This window comes from Neopsephotus bourkii, unplaced genomic scaffold (genome assembly GCF_033783945.1).
Source record: "Neopsephotus bourkii isolate Nb327-2 ecotype Australia unplaced genomic scaffold, CSIRO-AGI_Nbou_v1 NB_1120, whole genome shotgun sequence".
Taxonomy (NCBI): domain Eukaryota; kingdom Metazoa; phylum Chordata; class Aves; order Psittaciformes; family Psittacidae; genus Neopsephotus; species Neopsephotus bourkii.
The window spans coordinates 3,669,445-3,688,873 of record NW_026901606.1 but is presented as its reverse complement, the minus strand read 5'-3'; the positions used below and the strand labels follow the sequence as shown (position 1 = coordinate 3,688,873).

General features: G+C 39.0%; 1 protein-coding gene across 42 annotated transcripts in view; it reads right to left on the bottom strand.

The window, feature by feature from the left end:
• SLMAP (sarcolemma associated protein) overlaps positions 1 to 19,429 on the bottom strand; it is an 85,515-nt gene that overhangs the window by 38,201 nt on the left and 27,885 nt on the right. For 22 of the 42 annotated variants that reach the window (XM_061362444.1, XM_061362442.1, XM_061362467.1 and 19 more), the window contains exons 3-9: positions 13,289 to 13,442; positions 5,730 to 5,802; positions 4,361 to 4,397; positions 3,266 to 3,328; positions 1,745 to 1,840; positions 1,385 to 1,456; positions 362 to 502 (exon numbers count right to left, since the gene is read on the bottom strand). In XM_061362444.1, coding sequence (XP_061218428.1) covers positions 362 to 502; positions 1,385 to 1,456; positions 1,745 to 1,840; positions 3,266 to 3,328; positions 4,361 to 4,397; positions 5,730 to 5,802; positions 13,289 to 13,442 — 636 coding nt within the window. The remainder of the gene's footprint in view (positions 1 to 361; positions 503 to 1,384; positions 1,457 to 1,744; positions 1,841 to 3,265; positions 3,329 to 4,360; positions 4,398 to 5,729; positions 5,803 to 13,288; positions 13,443 to 19,429) is intronic. The other 20 variants (XM_061362445.1, XM_061362468.1, XM_061362479.1 and 17 more) reach the window with 1 other exon arrangement.

Below are 19,429 nucleotides of genomic sequence, written 5' to 3'. Positions count from 1 at the left end.
TATTATAGGGGCAGAAATTTTCTTTGAAGAAAGTGTTCAACACTTTGTAATCTCAAAAACTCATTCTTAAGTGTAATTTATATAAGTGTATATCATTTCCTCTCACTTATTTCCCAATATAGTACAACTTCATGAATTCTGAAATCTGGCAGAAAAAGTAGGAGTTTCAAGAATAGTTTATCATTAACTTTAACAATCCAAGCATTGTCCAACAGGAAAAATAAACACTGCTACTTAACATACTGAAAGTGCCACAACACAACAAATACTGTAATATTACAGGAAACAAGAGAGGGATCTAAGCAGCAGCAGTTCTAACTATTTCAGTGCTTCCAGGAGACTAGGCATGAAACTACAGTACCTCCACTTCAGACAGTTTTCTGACCACTTCAATTTTCTCCTGAAGGACCCGCCTCAGGGACTCTTTGGCTGTTGTCTCATAGTTGTGTTTGTCTTCTTGTAATGCTATAAGCTCTTTTCGTATACTGTCTTCTGTTTGATTCTGTATGCATAAAACAATTCAGATATAAAGACAGAACATAAGTATTTTGCTGATTAAATATATTAGATTTTGATAAGACCTGTTCTATTCCAAAATGTTTAGCAGTTTCTGGTAGATGGAAAAACTGTCATGAACAAATCAGTGATCAAAGATTCTTGACATTGCTGGGTGCAAACCAGCTGTTTTTTGAAGTGCATATAGAGCAGCACACATTGAATGGTCACCTGTGATTACAAGAAAACTATGGAGGTTTTGTGGACACTGCTAAAACAGCGTCAAGCCTCGGAGACCTACAATTTGACAAACCAGAAACCTAAGAGGTCTCATCCTGAAAGACCTCAAACAGGACCTGCAGAAAAAATTCTTATGACATAGGTAGTTGAGAGGAATTAGAAGTAAAATACAATTAAAATAAAAATTCAGGGCAGGCATAGATGGCCTAAACAACAATCAAGGTATGGCACAATCGTTACTCTGTCTCTGAATATCAGACAGCACACTGATAATACCTTTTTTCAAATCCCTCCCTATGTGGAAAGGGCCATCCACAGGAAAGGAAACAGGACAGGATGGTTGCTTCTCACCAATGACAGGAATTCCTTTACTGTATTTCATTACATGCATTCTTATATCTATATATGAAAGAAATCACATGGGGCTAAAAAAATGCTGAAAAATAGCCATTTATGTAGGCTTAAAGTGATTCCATGAAATACAGAACAGATCTACAGCTTTCATGCTATATAGATTATCCAAATAAACACAGGGTCATTTCAGAAAGTTCATCTTCCGACTGCTTTCTTACAACCAGCTAATTGCAAAACACTTCAACAGAGCTATTTTTCAGCATTCCTAACATTCAACTTGGGGTGAACTACTTACCTTTGAACATGCCTGTAACTGATTTCCCATAACCTCTAATCTTGATAGCAGCCTGTCTTCATCTATTAAAGCCTAGCAGAAAAGAAGTATCACCTTAGTATTAACATATGCTTTATGTACTTCCAGTATAGCTCTGCTTTTAAGACTTTAATTCTGTTGCAGTACTCACTACTAATAGTTATTTCAAACTAGCACATAAACTAAATTTATTAAACATTCTCTTTTACACAGCTTAAGAGAACCACCATAAACTTTCTACTCCTGCTGCTGCTCTCCCCCCTCCATCGTTTGTAAATTAATAGCTGAAATTTATGTCACTGCTTATTTCAGTCCATAAAGGAAAAAGATGCCTGCAGATACCTGCCAACTAGTATCTGAAGCTTCTTGTGTGACAGCAAGTAGTCGCTGAAGTGTTGCCAACTTTTGTTCCAACATTTGTTCCCGATGTAAGGCTTCCTGTGAAGAGAGAAGAGTACCAGTGAGTTCAACTAGAAAAACTCAGAAAAGAGAAGCAACAGAACAGATACTAAAGTACAAAGAAAAAAAAAAAAAAGTGTGAGTAGCAAACAGTGTCACGTATTCAAAACTATAATAATCCCATGCCATTTTATCCATCCACACGTTTATTTGGATATTTAATTAGAAAATGTTATCATATAACCTCAGGTTCCTGAAAACCTTCATTTTTCATGCATATGCTGCACACGCTGAGGACACACTGTATCAAGTTATTCTTTCCAGGACTTAAAAACACTTTGACTTTCATCAGTTTGAGTAACAAAATTGTAAACACCAAAAGGCAGCTTGGTAGCTCCCACGCAATGAGCTGTGCATCCTCAAATAAGGTCACAATAGAAAAATGCCAAGCAAGAACTACTGTTTTTGTTTGATGCTTGTTTTATGGCAGTATGACTGAAGAGCATCTTCATATAACAATTCCAGGATACGAAAAATGAACAGATTGGTAAGCAAGTATGTATTCAGCCTCCCGAGAAAGAGCATCTGCTGGAGCTGCTTCCTGCTAAGTCAGCAAGTATGTATGAAGTTATTAGCTGTTTCAAAAACCTCATCACTGATGTGAACAAATAAAAATTGCCATTACCAAACATGAATGGCTAAAATAAATCAGCAGAACTATACATAAATTAAACCTAAATAGAATGTACCAGGAAGATTTTTCACATACTTTCCAGAAAGCTGATATTATGATCTTGTCTAGAGAGTTTACTTACTCATATTAGCACATTTAATATGTGTCCTTTTGCTGTCTAACCCTTCTGTGACTTGAAATCTTAGGAAAAAGCACACCTATTTAAACTGAAAAAGGAGCAGGCACAGAAGGGTTGGTGATGCCAATGAGGAAGAAGAGCTGCCAGCACTGTCCCCTCCTTTATAATTCCTAATAGATACAGGGACAAAAATATTCACACCAAGGAATTATCTTCACAGAAGCAAACTAATTTTTGTCACTTGGAATGAGCGCTTGTTCTGCCTTTCTTTCATTCTATCAAAGCATTTATACACATACATAGTACATCCATAGCAATGGATGATAACAAAAATATTGTGGGCAAAAGAGAATCAGGGACAGCAAGGCAGGAGAGGAAAAACGACATGAAAAGTAGATAGATACCTCTATAAAACAAAATGAGTTTACATGCTTCTTTTAGGAAAGTCACAGTTTATACTGCTCATGCAAAACTTAGTTTACATAGAGCCATACTATGTCCAATTATAATATGTTTTGCATTATTTCACTACAGAAAAGGTAGTTAAATGCTTATGATGTTCAGGTTTACAAAATGCAAGCTAAGACGTGAAGAGTCTTTGAACAAAACCTGAGTATTTCATCGAAATAAATACTGTCAAGAGAAAACCTACCTGTAGATACTGTGAAAGCTGAAACAATTCCTGAGAATACATACTGGGAGTGTTAGCAGCAACCTGAAAAATAAGAGAACTTAAGAATGAAAATAGGTTTGGCTTTTTCATTAAACTTAATGCAAAATTCATTACCCAGTTACGAAGGTACATTTAAGATTATCTAATAATGGCAATTTCATTCATTCATTGTTCTGCTAATGTTTATTCTTTGGTTTATGACAGGACTTCCCCAAACTGGACTGAGGACCCACTGCACAAATGTCTAAATGTAAAGAGTTTAAGGATTTTGTTTCAGACCAGATTAAACTGACAAAAAAAAGAAACAAGGCGCACAAAGGCGAAGCCATCCAACCCACAGACAAACAGAAATTAGGGGTTTCCAGAATTGGAAATAAAGCCTCTCATATTCCAATTTAATGCCATCACATTTCAAACACACGTTTCCTGTTGACCTACTAGCCATCATCTTCATAATTTGCCTTTGTAAGTATCTATGTCAGATTTGGGGACTATTTATATTATCTTTAATCATACCTCAAATTGTTCTGGACTTGGGGAGAATAGAAGGATTGTTTTGGAGTGGTTTTTCTGCAAATTTATTTACTAATTCGTGTAGGCTCTTCCTACACTGACATAATTTTGAAGCTGATTTTCACACTTAATACCTGCAGTCCTCAGAATTCATGCCCTTGTCCCTGATTCCAGATATATGTGCTGTTCTGAAACCTCAACTCAAATGCAGTGCCTGTTAACTCCTCAGACTGCTGACTTCACAAGTAAGTTTCCTTAGCTTCACAAAACTTTACCCTTTATGTTTAGAAGTCTGAGTTGAACCTATTTAAGTTAATTCTTCTTTTTAGAGACTAGAGAGACAACCAATTCCTGATCAAGTTCAGCTATCATAAAACGTACACTGCAACAGTGCATTACCCTCTCTACCTTAAATGTCACTCAAAATATTAAACTAGTAAAAAACTGACACTGCAAAACATATACACATGTAACTAAATTCCTCTACTTCTTCATCTTTATGATACGTCAGAAAACAGCATGTAGCTGAATAAGGCAGAACACAGCAGATTACTGAATTACCTTGTCAACAGGACTTGGCAATGGAGCATGGATAACACTAAAAAAAAAAAAAAACCAAAAGGAACATTAAAAAAAGTGAATACAAAGTGCAGAACTGCAGTTAAAAAAAAAAATCTAGATCCCCACCACATTTAATCAAGATGCTTTGCATTTTTAAGTTTATTCGTCACATAAAAATGAAGACTTGATACATAAACATGCAAAATCAGTTCATACTATGCTGACCAATATTTTCAAAGTTACAGAACTGTTTTCAGATTATAAATCCAAGGTCTATACTTTTATTTCAATAGTTATATAGTACTTGATTATTTTAGAACTGATTTGTTAAGATTTAAACCAACTGACATGCACAAAACAACAGCTATGAAAAGGCAGTGGATATACTACTCATGCAAATTCAGTAAACTGCATAAAATAATATTTGGTAACTTACAGAACTTTGTATGCTTTTACTAGAACAAGGTTTATATTTGCACATTTTCATCAGAATAAAAAATTTAATACCATATGTTTTCACCACTTCTTACTAGAACACACAATTATATCGAAAACTTCCTGCAATACTTTGACTTATCTTCCAAGAAGCAAAGACCAGAAAGCTTCATGCAAATATTTCTGCATACTAACAATAAAAGAATGCTTAAATAAGCAGTCAAAACCACACAATTGGTAAGACTGAAAGATGATTAAGAAGATTATTATTATGTAATTTGTAATGTACACTATTAGTGGAAACAAAACATTTTTTGTTTCTACTACTCTGAATTTTGCTCTGTAACACGCACACATATACAGAAAGTGCTCTCAATATTCATCTGAGTTTACAAACATTATTCCATCATATTTTATGAATATTTCCCCCATGCCAAGCAAAGCTTGCTTTCATTGTGACACTAAATAACTGCACCAGTTACTGTATTACTTATCTGAAGAATATAAACAGCATTACATGTACACACACAGAAATACCATTAACTTCACTTTAGTAGAGTCTATGCGCATTTAAAGGAGCCAAAATAATAATCCCACATAAAAGAGGGAAGGATAATTTGCTCATTTGCTTTCTTTTTCCCTATATTCTTCTGTTTATAATACCCATTCCATTACACCAAACCACAGCCAGTCAGAAAAGCACAACTTGATAAGAACTTCTTTATCTTTCACAGTTGTCTTAATTTCTAAAAGCAACAAGCAAATGAGATTTCTTTTTTATAATGCCTGAAAAAGAGCCATGCTCTCAGCTACTTCCTTTCTGTGAAAATGGGAAAATAAACTGTTCCTATGCTGATTTCAAACATAATATTCATCAAGTCCTCATTATACAGTAGTTTAATTTTGCTGCATATGAATAGATACTCATTCTTACTCTGATCGCAATCGAGCTTCCATTCCATCTGGAAGAAACAGTTTGATTGTGGAGACTATACATCCATGAGTAACTGAAAAGAAACAAACACCAAGTCATGATGATTCATTATTATTTAAATTCAATGGTTAATGTTACAGTAGCCAAGCAAACTCTCCTAAGAAACTTTGAGGGAAGGAAACAAGAAGCATGAGTGCCTTTAAGCATCAGTGCATGGATCTGCCTTCTCAGACCTCCAGAGCCTGGAAGCTTTACCATTAGAAACTGATGAGGTGATGCTGTGTACTTCAACTTGGCTGTGAAGAACTTCCAGTTCCAGTTCTTCCACATGCAGCAGTACCTGAAGGTTGTCTTTACTGAGGCAAGTTAAAAAAGTTAACCATATGTTTTGATCATAAAATGAGGAAAAAAGAATGCTTTCCCTGTGCTGGGTAACAGGAATGAAGAAGTATGAACAAAATAATGAGCTACCATTTTGACAAGATTCCTATGAGGATATGCAGGGCCTTAAAAGGTAACACATCCAATTTGTATCACCAAACACTCACTTTAGCATCTGGGACTTATCAAGTGGTTGCTATTTACAAACACAAGCATCAAAGAGGAACACAAAGAAAGAGTGTAGGAACTACAGAGAAGCGCACGCACACCCTCTTGAACGCTATGACCAGTGTCATTCAAGGCAATGTACCTCTTCTGGTATGCTTATAGTACACATCTAATGCACAGCCCTACATAAGTGGCCTCTACGCTTCACCAGGAGAAAGCTTGCTCCTGCAGTACTAAAGTCAATATTCTATGAACTCAAGAAGATCCTAAAGAATAAGAGGAGAAAATGCAATATTTGACTCTTCCATTGAGTTCACCCTCTCTTCACAATGTTTCCCAAAAATGTTACTGCACCATCTTCAATGACACTGAAGTCAAATTACAGGCTTGTTTGTTTGTTTTGGAGGGGTTTTTTGTGTGTTGTGGGGTTGCTTTTTTGTTGTCTTAGTGGGTTTTTTTTCTCTTGTATGGTTCTATAAACTGGAAAGTAAGAATTCTTTCCAGTTACATGTTCCCAAAATACTATCTCAAGCTAGATACACAAGTGTATGGTCGTTTATCATCTGCCACTATACCTGAAGTACTCACCAACATACAAGTAGCTGCTCTACTTTCATGGTTATTAATATCAGTAAAACAGTTAATCTGGCTTTGAAAAAACAGGGCCATGGGTGTTTTAGGACACCATTAGTACTCCAGGGAAACGTGACAGGTCTTTGAGGAAGCTACCTCAATAGAATCTAAAAATACAGGAGAAATTTTCCAACCGAAGAGAATTGTTCTTAACCTTTATTCAAGCTAATGATGCTTTGAAGAAGTATCTTCTTGGCTACTGCACCTTGTTTTTTCAAGCTGACCTGGTAAAGTATTAGATTTACATGCCAGGGAAGAACAGCCAGGATCTCAGTCTCAAAACAGATTAATCCACAGCTTTTGGCATCTTTTCTTGGCTTTAGACTTAGACCCCAGAATTGCCAAATCTGTTCTTGAAATAAAAATAAAAATTTAAAAAAACATTCAAAACATTACTGATATTAGCTGTAGCACATAATACTCACACCGCTTTTGTAATGAAGAATCTTTCCATTAATGCATAAAGAGGAAATTAGTGATTTCAAGAAGAAAGTGTTAGGGTATCTGAAATTAAAGACCAACAGACTGCTTTACCTTTGGGTCATGTATCAGGTCGGTCTGCTTGACATTATATAATGTCAAAGTTTTTCAACATCAATATGCAGACTGAAAAAACTTCTCTCTAAGCTGCAGGAACTTTATTTGTGTAAAAAATTAAGAAACACAGAGAAGGGTCTCATACAGACAGATAATGTGAAAAGGGTTTGGAAAATAAAAATAGGTTTATGAAATAAAAATATAAAAAAAAAAAATAAAAACTGTGGTCTGTCCTTTAGCTATCACTTCATTATAATTAGAAAAATAATGGGAAAGCCTAAAGGGAAGGTAAAGCAAAATATAAAATACTACTGATGACAGCATAGCAATAAGTCTACATTATTGCTTTTGGGGAATAATTAGACAGAGCAATAAAGCAAGCTGCGCTTGCAGTCGCGATGGAGCAATCTCTGCCCAGCCTCAGCCACGGCCCCTGCCCGCCCCGCGCCCCAGCTGACCCACGGGCCCCGCTCACCTCCGGCGCTGCCGAGGGGTCGAGTCAGGACGCGCTGCCGGGGCCGGCTCTCCCCTGCCCCAGCCCGCCCGAGCACAGCCTCGGCCCGCAGCCGGCCGCGGCGCCAGGCGGCGCTGCAGAGCGGCGGCGGCCGCGGGGCCCGGCCCGGCCCGGCCCCAAGTGACAGTGTCATTGTTACAGTCACTTGTTAAACTGATAGCAGCGGCGCTGCGATGATCAAACCGCGGCAAGGAACTGCCCCTCGGGGATCCCCTCGCAGCGCCGTGTGCTGGGCAGCAGCACGCATCGGGTCCCTTCACCTGCACTGGCTTTTCCAAACACCGTGCGCCACGAAACAGACTTTATTGAAACGTCCAACCTGGACCAGGAACAAGTGCATAAACTGCGTTTGAATTAAACCGTCTGGCATCATCTGACCCTGCTCCGAAGCCTGACGCTTTGCTCTGCACTGGGGAGTCCCCACCCATGAACTCCTGGGATGCTCTAGCACCCCATTGGGAAGTTCAGGAGGTGCTAATAGAATATATCCCACACTAACACAGGGAAAAGCACAGTGAGATGATTAATGGGTACATCCTGGATTAAGGAGAGGGAAATGTGCTGGCCTGTGTGCTTGTCTGTGCTGTGAGAGTGGACAAATAAGGAAGCGGGAGGGCTGGGAACATTTCTCCAGGCCCTGTTCATGACTTCAGCTCGGCAGCAGAAGCTGAGGCCTGGCCCTTGTGTAAGATACCCTGGCAAATCACAGGCTGAACGTGTCACTATTTTAACAAACCAAATCAAGATCGCATTTGCAAGGAAATGACTGAGATACAGGCTGAACAATGAAATAGAAATAAATGTATTCTAGCAATGTGTACAGAACTCAAAATCTACATAAGCAAGTAAACGCTGCCTATCCTGTTCTCATTGCCTTGTAATCACACACAGCGAAACGCTTAAACGGCTTGTGCAAGTACAGCATTATGTAAACACCAGAATACAAAATGGTTTAAAAGGGAATCCCTAATTCAAAAACAACTTTCATGTCCATTTCATTACTTTATTAACAGTAACATCTAAGACAGATGCAAAAAACCTGTTTACATGCATTCCAATTGCATTCATGGGTAGGTAAACACTTTAACTGTGACGCAGCTGTTTCATGCCCCAGCATGATGATATGATCTTCATTCATTGCTTGGGGGAGCACAGAGAGGGAGGAAAGCAAATTTGGGTGCTCTTCCTTATTAGCTAGCTCCACACATTCATGAGTAACATGAGCCCTAATGTTCAAAGCTAGAGAGGAGGAAAGGAAGGCTGCAAAACCTGATCACTCATTACACAAGTGTCAGGTCTCCGGGACTGTGTTTTGCATAACTAACACAAAACCCTTGGGAAGAGCTACCACTGCCAAGGACTCCTGGCAAGAATTCGCTTACGATGAACTTTCCACAAACTTTCACATCAACTAATTGCAAATAATTGCTGATAAAATCAAGTGAACTCCAATTTTTCTTCCAACTGAACCTTAAAATAAAACCTGTTTTAGGTCTAAATACACATGAAGAAATTGAGCTTCTTTCAGTAAGGACAGGATCTCATCAAATGAATAGTCCCATGTTCATTAGATGCAATGTATTCCTTTAATTTATTCAATGTATCCTGTTAGCTTTCATAAATATTTGCAATCACTTTACATGAAATAATACTTTAATTAACTCCCAGGCAACTCTAACTAGACATCCAGGAGTTAAATCTTCGCAATATCATATTTGAGCAACATGAAACAATGTGATGTAACCTCTATTATAATGAATCACTCAAAAACACTATAGGTCCATAAGCTTTCCATGACAAAATTACTAACCACCAATATTGCTTAACAATGTTTTCTTTAAAGGTGTATTCATTAACCTTCCTCTGATACTCCAGAGGTTGAGAACTAAGACCTACCTGGCTACAGACAGGTAGACTGCATGAGCAACAGAGGGAGGCTTCGCCTTTCTGTTTGTTCACTTAATGCCCTCTAAGAATTCTGCTGTTGTACTATTGATGTGTTGTGGGGTCTCTTGAGTAGGGTTGCTTGTTTGGGGAGTTTGCTGGGTTTAAGAGAATTTTACCATCAGCATTTAAATGTGAGATCCTCAGGACAGTGAGAAGAGTGTGCAGCAAGCTCACTGCCCTAGACTTCAAAAGAGCAGACTTTGGCTTCTTCAGGAACCTGCTTAGTAAGGTTCCATGGGATATAGCCCTAGAGGGCAGGGGGACTCAAGACTCTTGGTTGGTCTTCAAGGATCACCTGATACAAGCTCAGGAGTGTTGCATCCCAACTAGAAGGAAGTGCAGCAGGAGGGCCAGGAGACCTCCTTGGACAGATAAGGAGCTCCTGAGGAAAATTCAAATGGAAAAAGAGCTTTATAGAAAGTGGAAGCAAGGACAGGCGGCCTGGGAAGAGTACAGCGTTATTGTCCGGGAACCTAGGGACCAGATTAGGAAAGCTAAGGCCCAGTTAGAATTAAACTTGGCTAGGGATATTAAGGATAACAGGAAGGGATTCTACAGGTACAGAGCAAATAAAAATCAGACTAAGGAGAACGCAGGCCCCCTCAGGAAGCTCTCGGGTGAACTAGCTACACAGGATTTGGAGAAGGCTGAGGTTCTGAATGACTTCTTTACCTCGGTCTTCTCTAGCAAAGGCTCTGACCGCACCACCCATGTCTTGGAAGGCAGACACAGGGACTGTGAGAATGGAGACCTTGGGCCCAATGTAGGAGAGGAAATGGTTCGAGACCATCTTAAAAATCTGAACGTGCACAAGTCCATGGGTCCTGATGAAATCCATCCGTGTGTCCTGAAGGAGCTGGCGAATGAAGTTGCTAAGCCGCTGACCATCATATTTGAAAAATCATGGCAGTCAGGCGAAGTTCCTGACGACTGGAAAAAGGGAAATATAACCCCCATTTTCAAGAAGGGGAAAATGGATGACCCGGGGAATTACAGACCAGTCAGTCTCACCTCTGTGTCTGGCAAAATCTTCGAGCAGATTCTCCTGGAAGGCATGCTGAGGCACATGAAAAACAACAAGGTGCTTGGTGACAGCCACCATGACTTAACCAAGGGGAAATCCTGCCTGACCAATTTGGTGACCTTCTATGATGGGGCTACAGAACTGATGGACAGGGTTAGAGCAGTTGATGTCATCTACCTGGACTTGTGCAAAGCGTTCAACACTGTCCCACATGACATTCTTGTCTCTAAATTGGAGAGACATCAATTTGATGAATGGACCACTCGGTGCATAAAAAACTGTCTGGATGGTCACATGCAAAGAGTTGTGGTCAATGGCTCAATGTCCAGCTGGAGACCAGTAACGAGTGGTGTCCCTCAGGGATCAGTGTTGTTCAACATCTTCGTCGCTGACATGGACAGTGGGATTGAGGGCGCCCTGAGCAAGTTTGCCAATGACACCAAGCTGTCTGGTTCGGTTGATATACGCTGGAGGGAAGGAATGCCATCCAGAGGGACCTTGACACGCTTGTGAGGTGGGCTGATGCCAACCTCATGAAGTTTAACCATGACAAGTGCAAGGTCCTACACCTGGGTTGGAGCAATCCCAAGCACAGCTACAGGTTGGGCAGAGAAGAGATTCAGAGCAGCCTTGCGGAGAAAGACTTGGGGGTGTTGGTCGATGAGAAAATGAACATGAGCCAGCTTCAGTGTGCGCTCACAGCCCAGAAAGCAACCATATCCTGGGCTGTATCAAAAGGAGCGTGACCAGAAGGTCAAAGGAGGTGATCCTGCCCCTTTATTCTGCTCTCCTGAGACCTCACTTGGAGTACTGTGTACAGTTCTGGTGTCCTCAACATAAAAAGGACATGGATCTGTTGGAACAAGTCCAGAGGAGGCCACGAGGATGATCAGGGGACTGGAGCACCTCCTATATGAAGATCGGCTGGGAAAGTTGGGGCTGTTCAGCCTAGGGAAGAGAAGGCTGCGTGGAGACCTCATAGCAGCCTTCCAGTATCTGAAGGGGGCATACAGGGATGCTGGGGAGGGACTCTTCGTTAGGGACTGTAGTGGTAGGACAAGGGGTAATGGGTTAAAACTTAAACAGGGGAAGTTTAGATTGGATATAAGGAGGAAATTCTTTCCTGTTAGGGTGGTGAGGCACTGGAACAGGTTGTCCAGGGAGGTTGTGAATGCTTCATCCCTGGCAGTGTTCAAGGCCAGGTTGGATGAGGCCTTGGGTAATATGGTTTAGAGCGAGGTGTCCCTACCCATGGCAGGGGGATTGGAACTTGATGATCTTAAGGTCCTTTCTAACCCTAACTATTCTATGATTCTATTCTAACATAAAAAATGTAATGTTCAGAAATCAGTGAAGTGGAAGAGGAGTGATGGCAGTTGTGCCATTTTATCTGTGTGTTACTGAATTAGGATTCTTCAGAACTTGACCAGAACTTGAATACTTACAGCACATAACAGACCCACTGGGCAACTTTTAAGTCTTGGAAAAATTGATTACAAACTAATAATGAACATACAGACCAGTTTTCAGAAAGAGAAAGAAATGGTTCCTGAAACGCTGTACATAAATGCAAAAGATAAGAGACTGAGGCTGCGTTTTTACTAATTACCAGATACATAGCTATTACCACAATACAGGATCTCCTGAGTGCGCATGCTAGGAAGAGGACAGCAAGAAAACAAAACAAAACAAAAATCCCATCACCTCATTTTTCAGCTAGCAACTTTTTTCTATCCTCTTTTTAAGGTACCTGCAGAAACCAAAATCAGGAGCAGTCATAGAAAGAACCAGCGGGTATTTTAACAAGAATTAAATTAGCCCGCTTCAAACTTACACTATTTTATCAAGAAATTCAGTTTCATACTTCTGCCACATTATTAATTGAAATTTCAGGATTCATAGGCTTGAAAGGTAGTTACAAAAAAAAAATTAAAAAACCCCAACACAGCACTACACACACACCCATGATGCACTTCTTTAATTGCTGTCAGTTTCAGTGAGGCAAATAGCTAAACATGTAGTCCCAGATGAGCCTCCTTTTCTGAATCTGCATTTCCACTACACATACTAGCACCCATACAGAAAAAGGTGGGTCATGGAAGCAACCCAGTTAAAATTTAGCTGGGGGTGCAGGAGGGAATAGAGTCCATGTCTTTAGCAGATAATTTTCTTGATCTAGTTTACTGTGTGGCCCAAAGACTCATTGCCAGCAGAAAGGAGGGAAGAGACAACAAAATAAAGAGTCCAAAACACCAGCCTATTTTCTTACAGCAAGGAATTCCATTTACTGTTGAAGATCAGGTTGTGGTAAGAGAATCTAAATACACTTGGAAAATAAGAAAAGATGATCCATACCCTTACCTTTCCGCGTGTTCTCAGTCACATCTACACCAAACTGGATGATGTCACCTGACATAATTTCACATGGTGGGCTTTCCTCGGATCCTCTGCTCAGTCTCTGACTATTAATAAAGGTACCATTACTACTTTTAGTGTCTTGAAGGTAGAACTGTAAAAACAAACAAAAAGGATAGTAAAGTATCTGGAAAAAAAACCCCACAAAATAAGTATGATCAAACATAAGCTCGAATAAAATTTTAATTGCTATAAAATACAGCTTGTGCTCCCAGGGTAGAAGAGGACAAATGCATCAAACTCAAAACACCTTCCTCAGGATGTAACACCTTCACATTATCAAGAAGTATTTGTATTTGATTTTTATATTTTGAATGTATGATTAAATTCTAGCACATACACCATGCAAATAATAGCTACTAATTGTACTTAACCTACTGCCTGCATAGAATGCATCAGACATCGTAGCAACATCACCTTTTGCTTGCATTTATGTTGGTCAACACAAAAACTCTACCTGCTTATACGTTTAATGTACCAGTAGGGAAGGCTAGCACTGAGGGAACCAGACAAAACTCTGGCAGAGAACAGAGTTCAGGAACTGTAATGTCAGACCATGATGAAGCTAAGGGAGGAAAAAAAATATAGGATGCTTTTACCTTCCAGCAGTACTAGTTCACACCATTAAGTTAATCTCAAAATTGCTGCATCAAGTGCCTTTGTAAATAACCGTTTGTAGAGTTAATTAAATTTTAATAGCGACTTATTGGATCAGAAACTGCTTATGACACAAGACTTCTGGTCAAAATTGCTATGTCTGAAAAGAGGTTGTGAGTGAGTCACCTTGCAAAAGACCACACTTAATGGCTAAGACCTGATCAGCAGACAGGATGAAACAGGGGACTGGAATGTTACTAACCAGCCAGGTAACTACTGAAATGAGTCACTTTCAGCAGTTCACAATGACAATAGTTATTACAGGAACCTGATGGGAGGGTAGAAATCCCCAGCTTCCTGCACCCGTAAGCAACCTCATCAAGTCCCAACACAACCATAAGGCTGGGGGAGAGACAGAGTAATGCCTTCACAGAAATGAATGTATTCCCGTGTTTTTTTTATAAAGGCAAATGCCATTGCTTCTCAGGATTCCATGCAAAATTTCCCATACCTCTTATTATCACACTCCTCAAAAAGTAATAAATAGCTCAAAATCAGAGTTGAGGGAAAAGGAAGGGTTAAAATGGAACAGGAGACCAGCAGTAGGGTCTAAAGACCTCATATTGGAAAATGACACCAAGCACATGATAAGTATCTTACATGCATCAACAGGAATGCCAGCACAGGAAGGCTCGGCTAGGATGCATGTTAACAGCAGCATGGAAAGCAGCACATGAAAGATATCCCCCCCCCCCCCAACAGATTGGTCTTTGATCTCAAATTAAAGAAAAAGAAAATAATTCTCAGTCATATATTCATAAAGATGAAGGTAAACACAAATTATGGCTGTATTCACTGCAGTAACAATCAGACCCACCCTACTCTAAATATTACTCTATTATGAAATACTATATATTAATACATAATAGTATATAATGTAGCTTTTATTACAGTTGTAGGTTTGAAAGCCAATCTAATTAATTAGCTTGTTAATTTACTAATCTGAGAGTACTGAACCTTCTCATGGCTCTGTGCAGACATAATTAGGTTTTTACTTCCTGTTTGTTCTTGATTAGCTTTCTGCTCCATTTGAATATCCTTCTGTTACGAAAAAGTGAGTCAGAAGCAAGGAGAAACATACTTGTGCTTACTCTTCTCCACCCTTTTCTTTCCTATGCATAATAGGTGCCTTTTATCCCTCCAACATTTCCATTAATCACTGCCCCTTGCAAAAACACATCTGCAGAATCTGCAGATGGGGCACAACAAAATACAGGAGAGTGAACACAGGAAAGGAGCTGCAACAGAGCATCAGCAACAAAACTTCATCAAAACATCAAACAAAACAGCAGACACAAAATTCAAACTGGAAAAAGAAAAAGTAAACAAATGGCAACTGAAAATGCACATTAAGTTTAATATTATCAAACTGATGTCCATTTTAACTACATTGATTTCATTCTGTAAATTTTAGAAGAGATGCTCCTAAAGTCTTTACAAACAGAATAAAAACACTCTACTTTCTGTATCCAGCAAAGAAAGAAGTAATGTCAGCAACATGTTAACAAGCTGATATATAAGGAGAAATGCACTGATTTCAAGACTTAGTAAAAAGGATTCAATTATCTTTAATGTCACAAGCTCATCCCTTTCATGTAGCAAATTCAAATGTTACTCCTATGCTAGTTTTCCTGGTTCAAATGATCTTTCTCAAAGGTCAGTCCTCCATCACTTTTGTATCATTACTAAAAGTTACCTTTAGAAAATAAAAAAATCAAGCACCAGCCCCCAAACAAACATGTATATGTTAACTAGCATTTATAGTAGTATACCGATATTTATCATACTATCAATTATGCATATCCTTGGTGGGTGTTCCATTTCCCAAAACAATGCCTTTTACACAGCAGCTCTGTGATACAGTGCCTGCTGTGAGCCCAGCACTATTTGCCCTTCCTGCTTTCAGTGCAAACCAATGAACTCCAGCAGCAGTGCTGCCTTCAAGAGTAATTATAAATCCTTCCTTTCCCCAGTGCTCACTGCTGAGTTGCACCACCACCTCTTTAGTTGTACTGGCTCAGGCATTTGTTTAGTCACTGCAAACCAGTTTTGAGAGCTGATGTAAGTTATATGAGGAGGTGCTTAAGCCGGTACTGCCAGAAAAAAGGGCAGCATATGCTGACCTAATTATACTTGATTCACACCCCTCTTCAGATCAAACTCAACTCCCATCCTTTTGTGCCTTGTACTAACAATTAGCCCCATTTTGAGCAGAAATGGTAGCTCATGCACGTTCAAAGCAACTTAGCTTTTGAAGACTGTTAAGGAGTTACCACATCCTTAACTCAGGTAACTATATGTATGGTTCAAGTGGTAGTTTCCCCTCTTCCTGAAATTACAACTATTACCATACAACTATTTAAGAAACTTACTTTCCAGTATCACACCACCTTCACAGACAGAAGAAAAAAAAACCCTAGCCCATATTTCTTCCTTAGTAATTTCTGTTCTCTCTCACTTATTCACCATTAATAAACTCTGTTAACTGCAGTCATCCTACCATGCTGCTTCCATAAAATGTATGGAGATTTTATGCTAAAGTAAAACCTGTGGTTCATCAGTATACTCAAACTCCTCCAGTACTGTCCATCTTCTTTACAACAGCATTAAAGAAGTTGCAAAAAACCCTGCATTTTTTTATTTCCATGCTTTGCAAGGAATTACGAATTAATTTTACAAATTTATTATTTATTGTATTTCAAGTTACTATTCAGTTTTGATGAATAAGCTCTGCTCTGACCTGTGGTGTATAAAAATCTCATTCCATTTAAGTTCCATTGCTTTCTAGGTCAATGATTCAGAGCACCACCAACAAATTGCTAAGTCACATTTATTTTTATGCAGTTAGCTACCACTACAATTTTCCCATCTGTAACAAATTCCTGATTTTTCCTGAATAGAAGAGTTCTGCCATAGACATTCTAGACTATAGTACCTTAGATTTATGCACATACAACATACGAATCCTAGCTGGTATTAGGATGCTTAAAAATTGCTGTTCTTCAGAGGACAGACGGCCCATGGAACGTAGGTAGGCTGTTGTTACATTATGTTATATTGTTATTGTTATGTTGTTACATTTCCTTGAAGACAACAAAAATCATTCTGCTTAATGATTACTACCATTATGTCTTCCAAGAGGCAGACTAAAGAGAACTCCTTACTTAGCCTGACAAGACATTAAGTGTTTTGTTTTTCAAGCCATACGCAGTCCTGATATAGCATAAGACACTTCTGAGGGAGCTTGGAAAACAAAGCATGGGCTCACAGAAGTATCACACTTTTTCAGTGATTTACCTGAGATTTAATGACAGTACAACACAATGGTAGAACAAACAACTGACAAGCTCCTACTTTAATATTTTACTACAAGACTTACTTTTAGCCCTACCTTTTTTCAATTTCATGATATATGGTATTTCTTTCAATATGCTGCATTATTCCCTGAGTACCAAACTAGAGACTTAATACAAAGTTCTAGAATTGGCCTAAAGCGTAGAGAAATGCACTTGTGATTGACATTTTGGTTTTTAATTTTGTTCTGAGAAAGCCAAAGTGTTAATCTCCAAGTAACTGCAGTACATAATAATCACTCATACACACACACTCAAAAGCCAAAGGCATGAAAGATCTTTCTGTTGTGTAACTGTTCATTACAAGATACAAGGTAAAGATGGAGAATAAGTGCTCCACACACAGGGCAACAGAAAAATCAGTGTTTAAAGAACAAATGCTCTATTCTTGATCACTAAAACAGTGGTTTTTTCAAAAACTCTTATGAGCTAACTACCCCAAGTACAACAAAATGAACAAAAGAACATCAAGTCTCTTCCACAGCAGAGCTGTACCAGTACTGCAAGAAGGCAGGAAATCAAGAATGGTGATCAAGACAGACTCACGTAACATTTGCTATCACTATCTATAGCCATCCTTTTCCATTTTAAGAGCACATTACTTCTACTCCATCTAGCCCAGCTTGAAACTGCAGTTCAGGACAAATATGCTGAAAATTACAGTGAGGAGAATTACTGTAGAACTGAGTTTCTCTGCAGAGATGTGACATTCACTCCATGAAAAAGTCTACTTCTAAAAACAATATATATAATACAATAATGAAACCTATTTCAGCCTTATTCCATAGCTGAATTAATAATAAATAATAAGCATCAAAATCTAGAACATTGATTTTTAGAGAAAGTCAATCATTAATGTGTACACAACTGCCATGTGCTTCAGAGCCCTGTCTTACAGCCTTTGAGTCATTAGTTCAAACCAGAAAGATTTAAATTCATTTGTCAAATTCTGAATTACAGCCACTAAGGGGACGCCAACTTCATTTTTGCCTTCTTTACTGCCACAAAGGGGCAGCAAGGCTGTCAGCTAGAGTAGTTCAGCCATAAAATGCTGCAGTCACAATGACAAATTCTTCCCCTACTCATGCTACAAACTACATGATCAGTCATTGAACAATTAATGCTGGCATTACAAATGCAGGCCAAGTACTAAAGCTAATACTCAAATGCAGCAAGTAAATAGGGATCTAGAAACTGCAGTACCTGCCCTAAAGCAATACTTTAGCACAAAATTGGACTGCAGAGTTGTACAGTGATCTAGGTTCATCTACTTGTTTGATGCCAAGTATTCTGCTAGGAATTCTCCAGTACACTGGCTCTGCACAATCTGAATCGTGCACAAAGAATTTAAAACAATAAGTAAGGGGGTCAAGCAATGTGGCCCACATTTATCACACACTGCCACTGTAAAGCTTCTTCTCCTATACTATTAAAAGATCATCTCTTCCTTGAAGTATTAACACAGAGTACTTTCTCATTTTGGGAGCAGCACTTCTGCTAGCAGAGTACACTGTGCAAACCATACTGAATTCCACATCAGTCCTTTGGCTGCAAGATAGAGAAGTTGAAATGCTAAATTATCTCCAGATCCAACTGATTGAGTTTCTCATTCTGCTCTGCTTAGGCACATCCTAAATTCCTTTCTTCTCAGTTGCCTAACTCCACCCACCTATCAAGGAAGTAGAAGTATTTGTCTCCATGAGCAAGCATAATTCACAGGGTGGGGTGCATCAAGCAAAATTGCTTTTCTATTTACTTTTATATTTCTTCAACACATGGATCTAATAGCTCTTTGCTTACTAAATTCCAGCTCTTTCAACTTGCCAGCAAAGCCAGTGCATTAACTTCTGAGCTCTTAGCAAATCTCCTTTTTAAGATTATTTTAGCTACCTGCAGCAGGCACATGCTATGAAACTAAAACTGCCCACGTGTGAGACAGGGATTTTCCAGTCTGATTGAACAGACTGAAGGAGTGGCAGCTATTCAATGGTTATTTAGGGCCGTAAGTATTGGAGACCCACAGAGAAGCACAACTTGCTAGTGTTTTTCAGTAACTTCTTTACAAAATAAT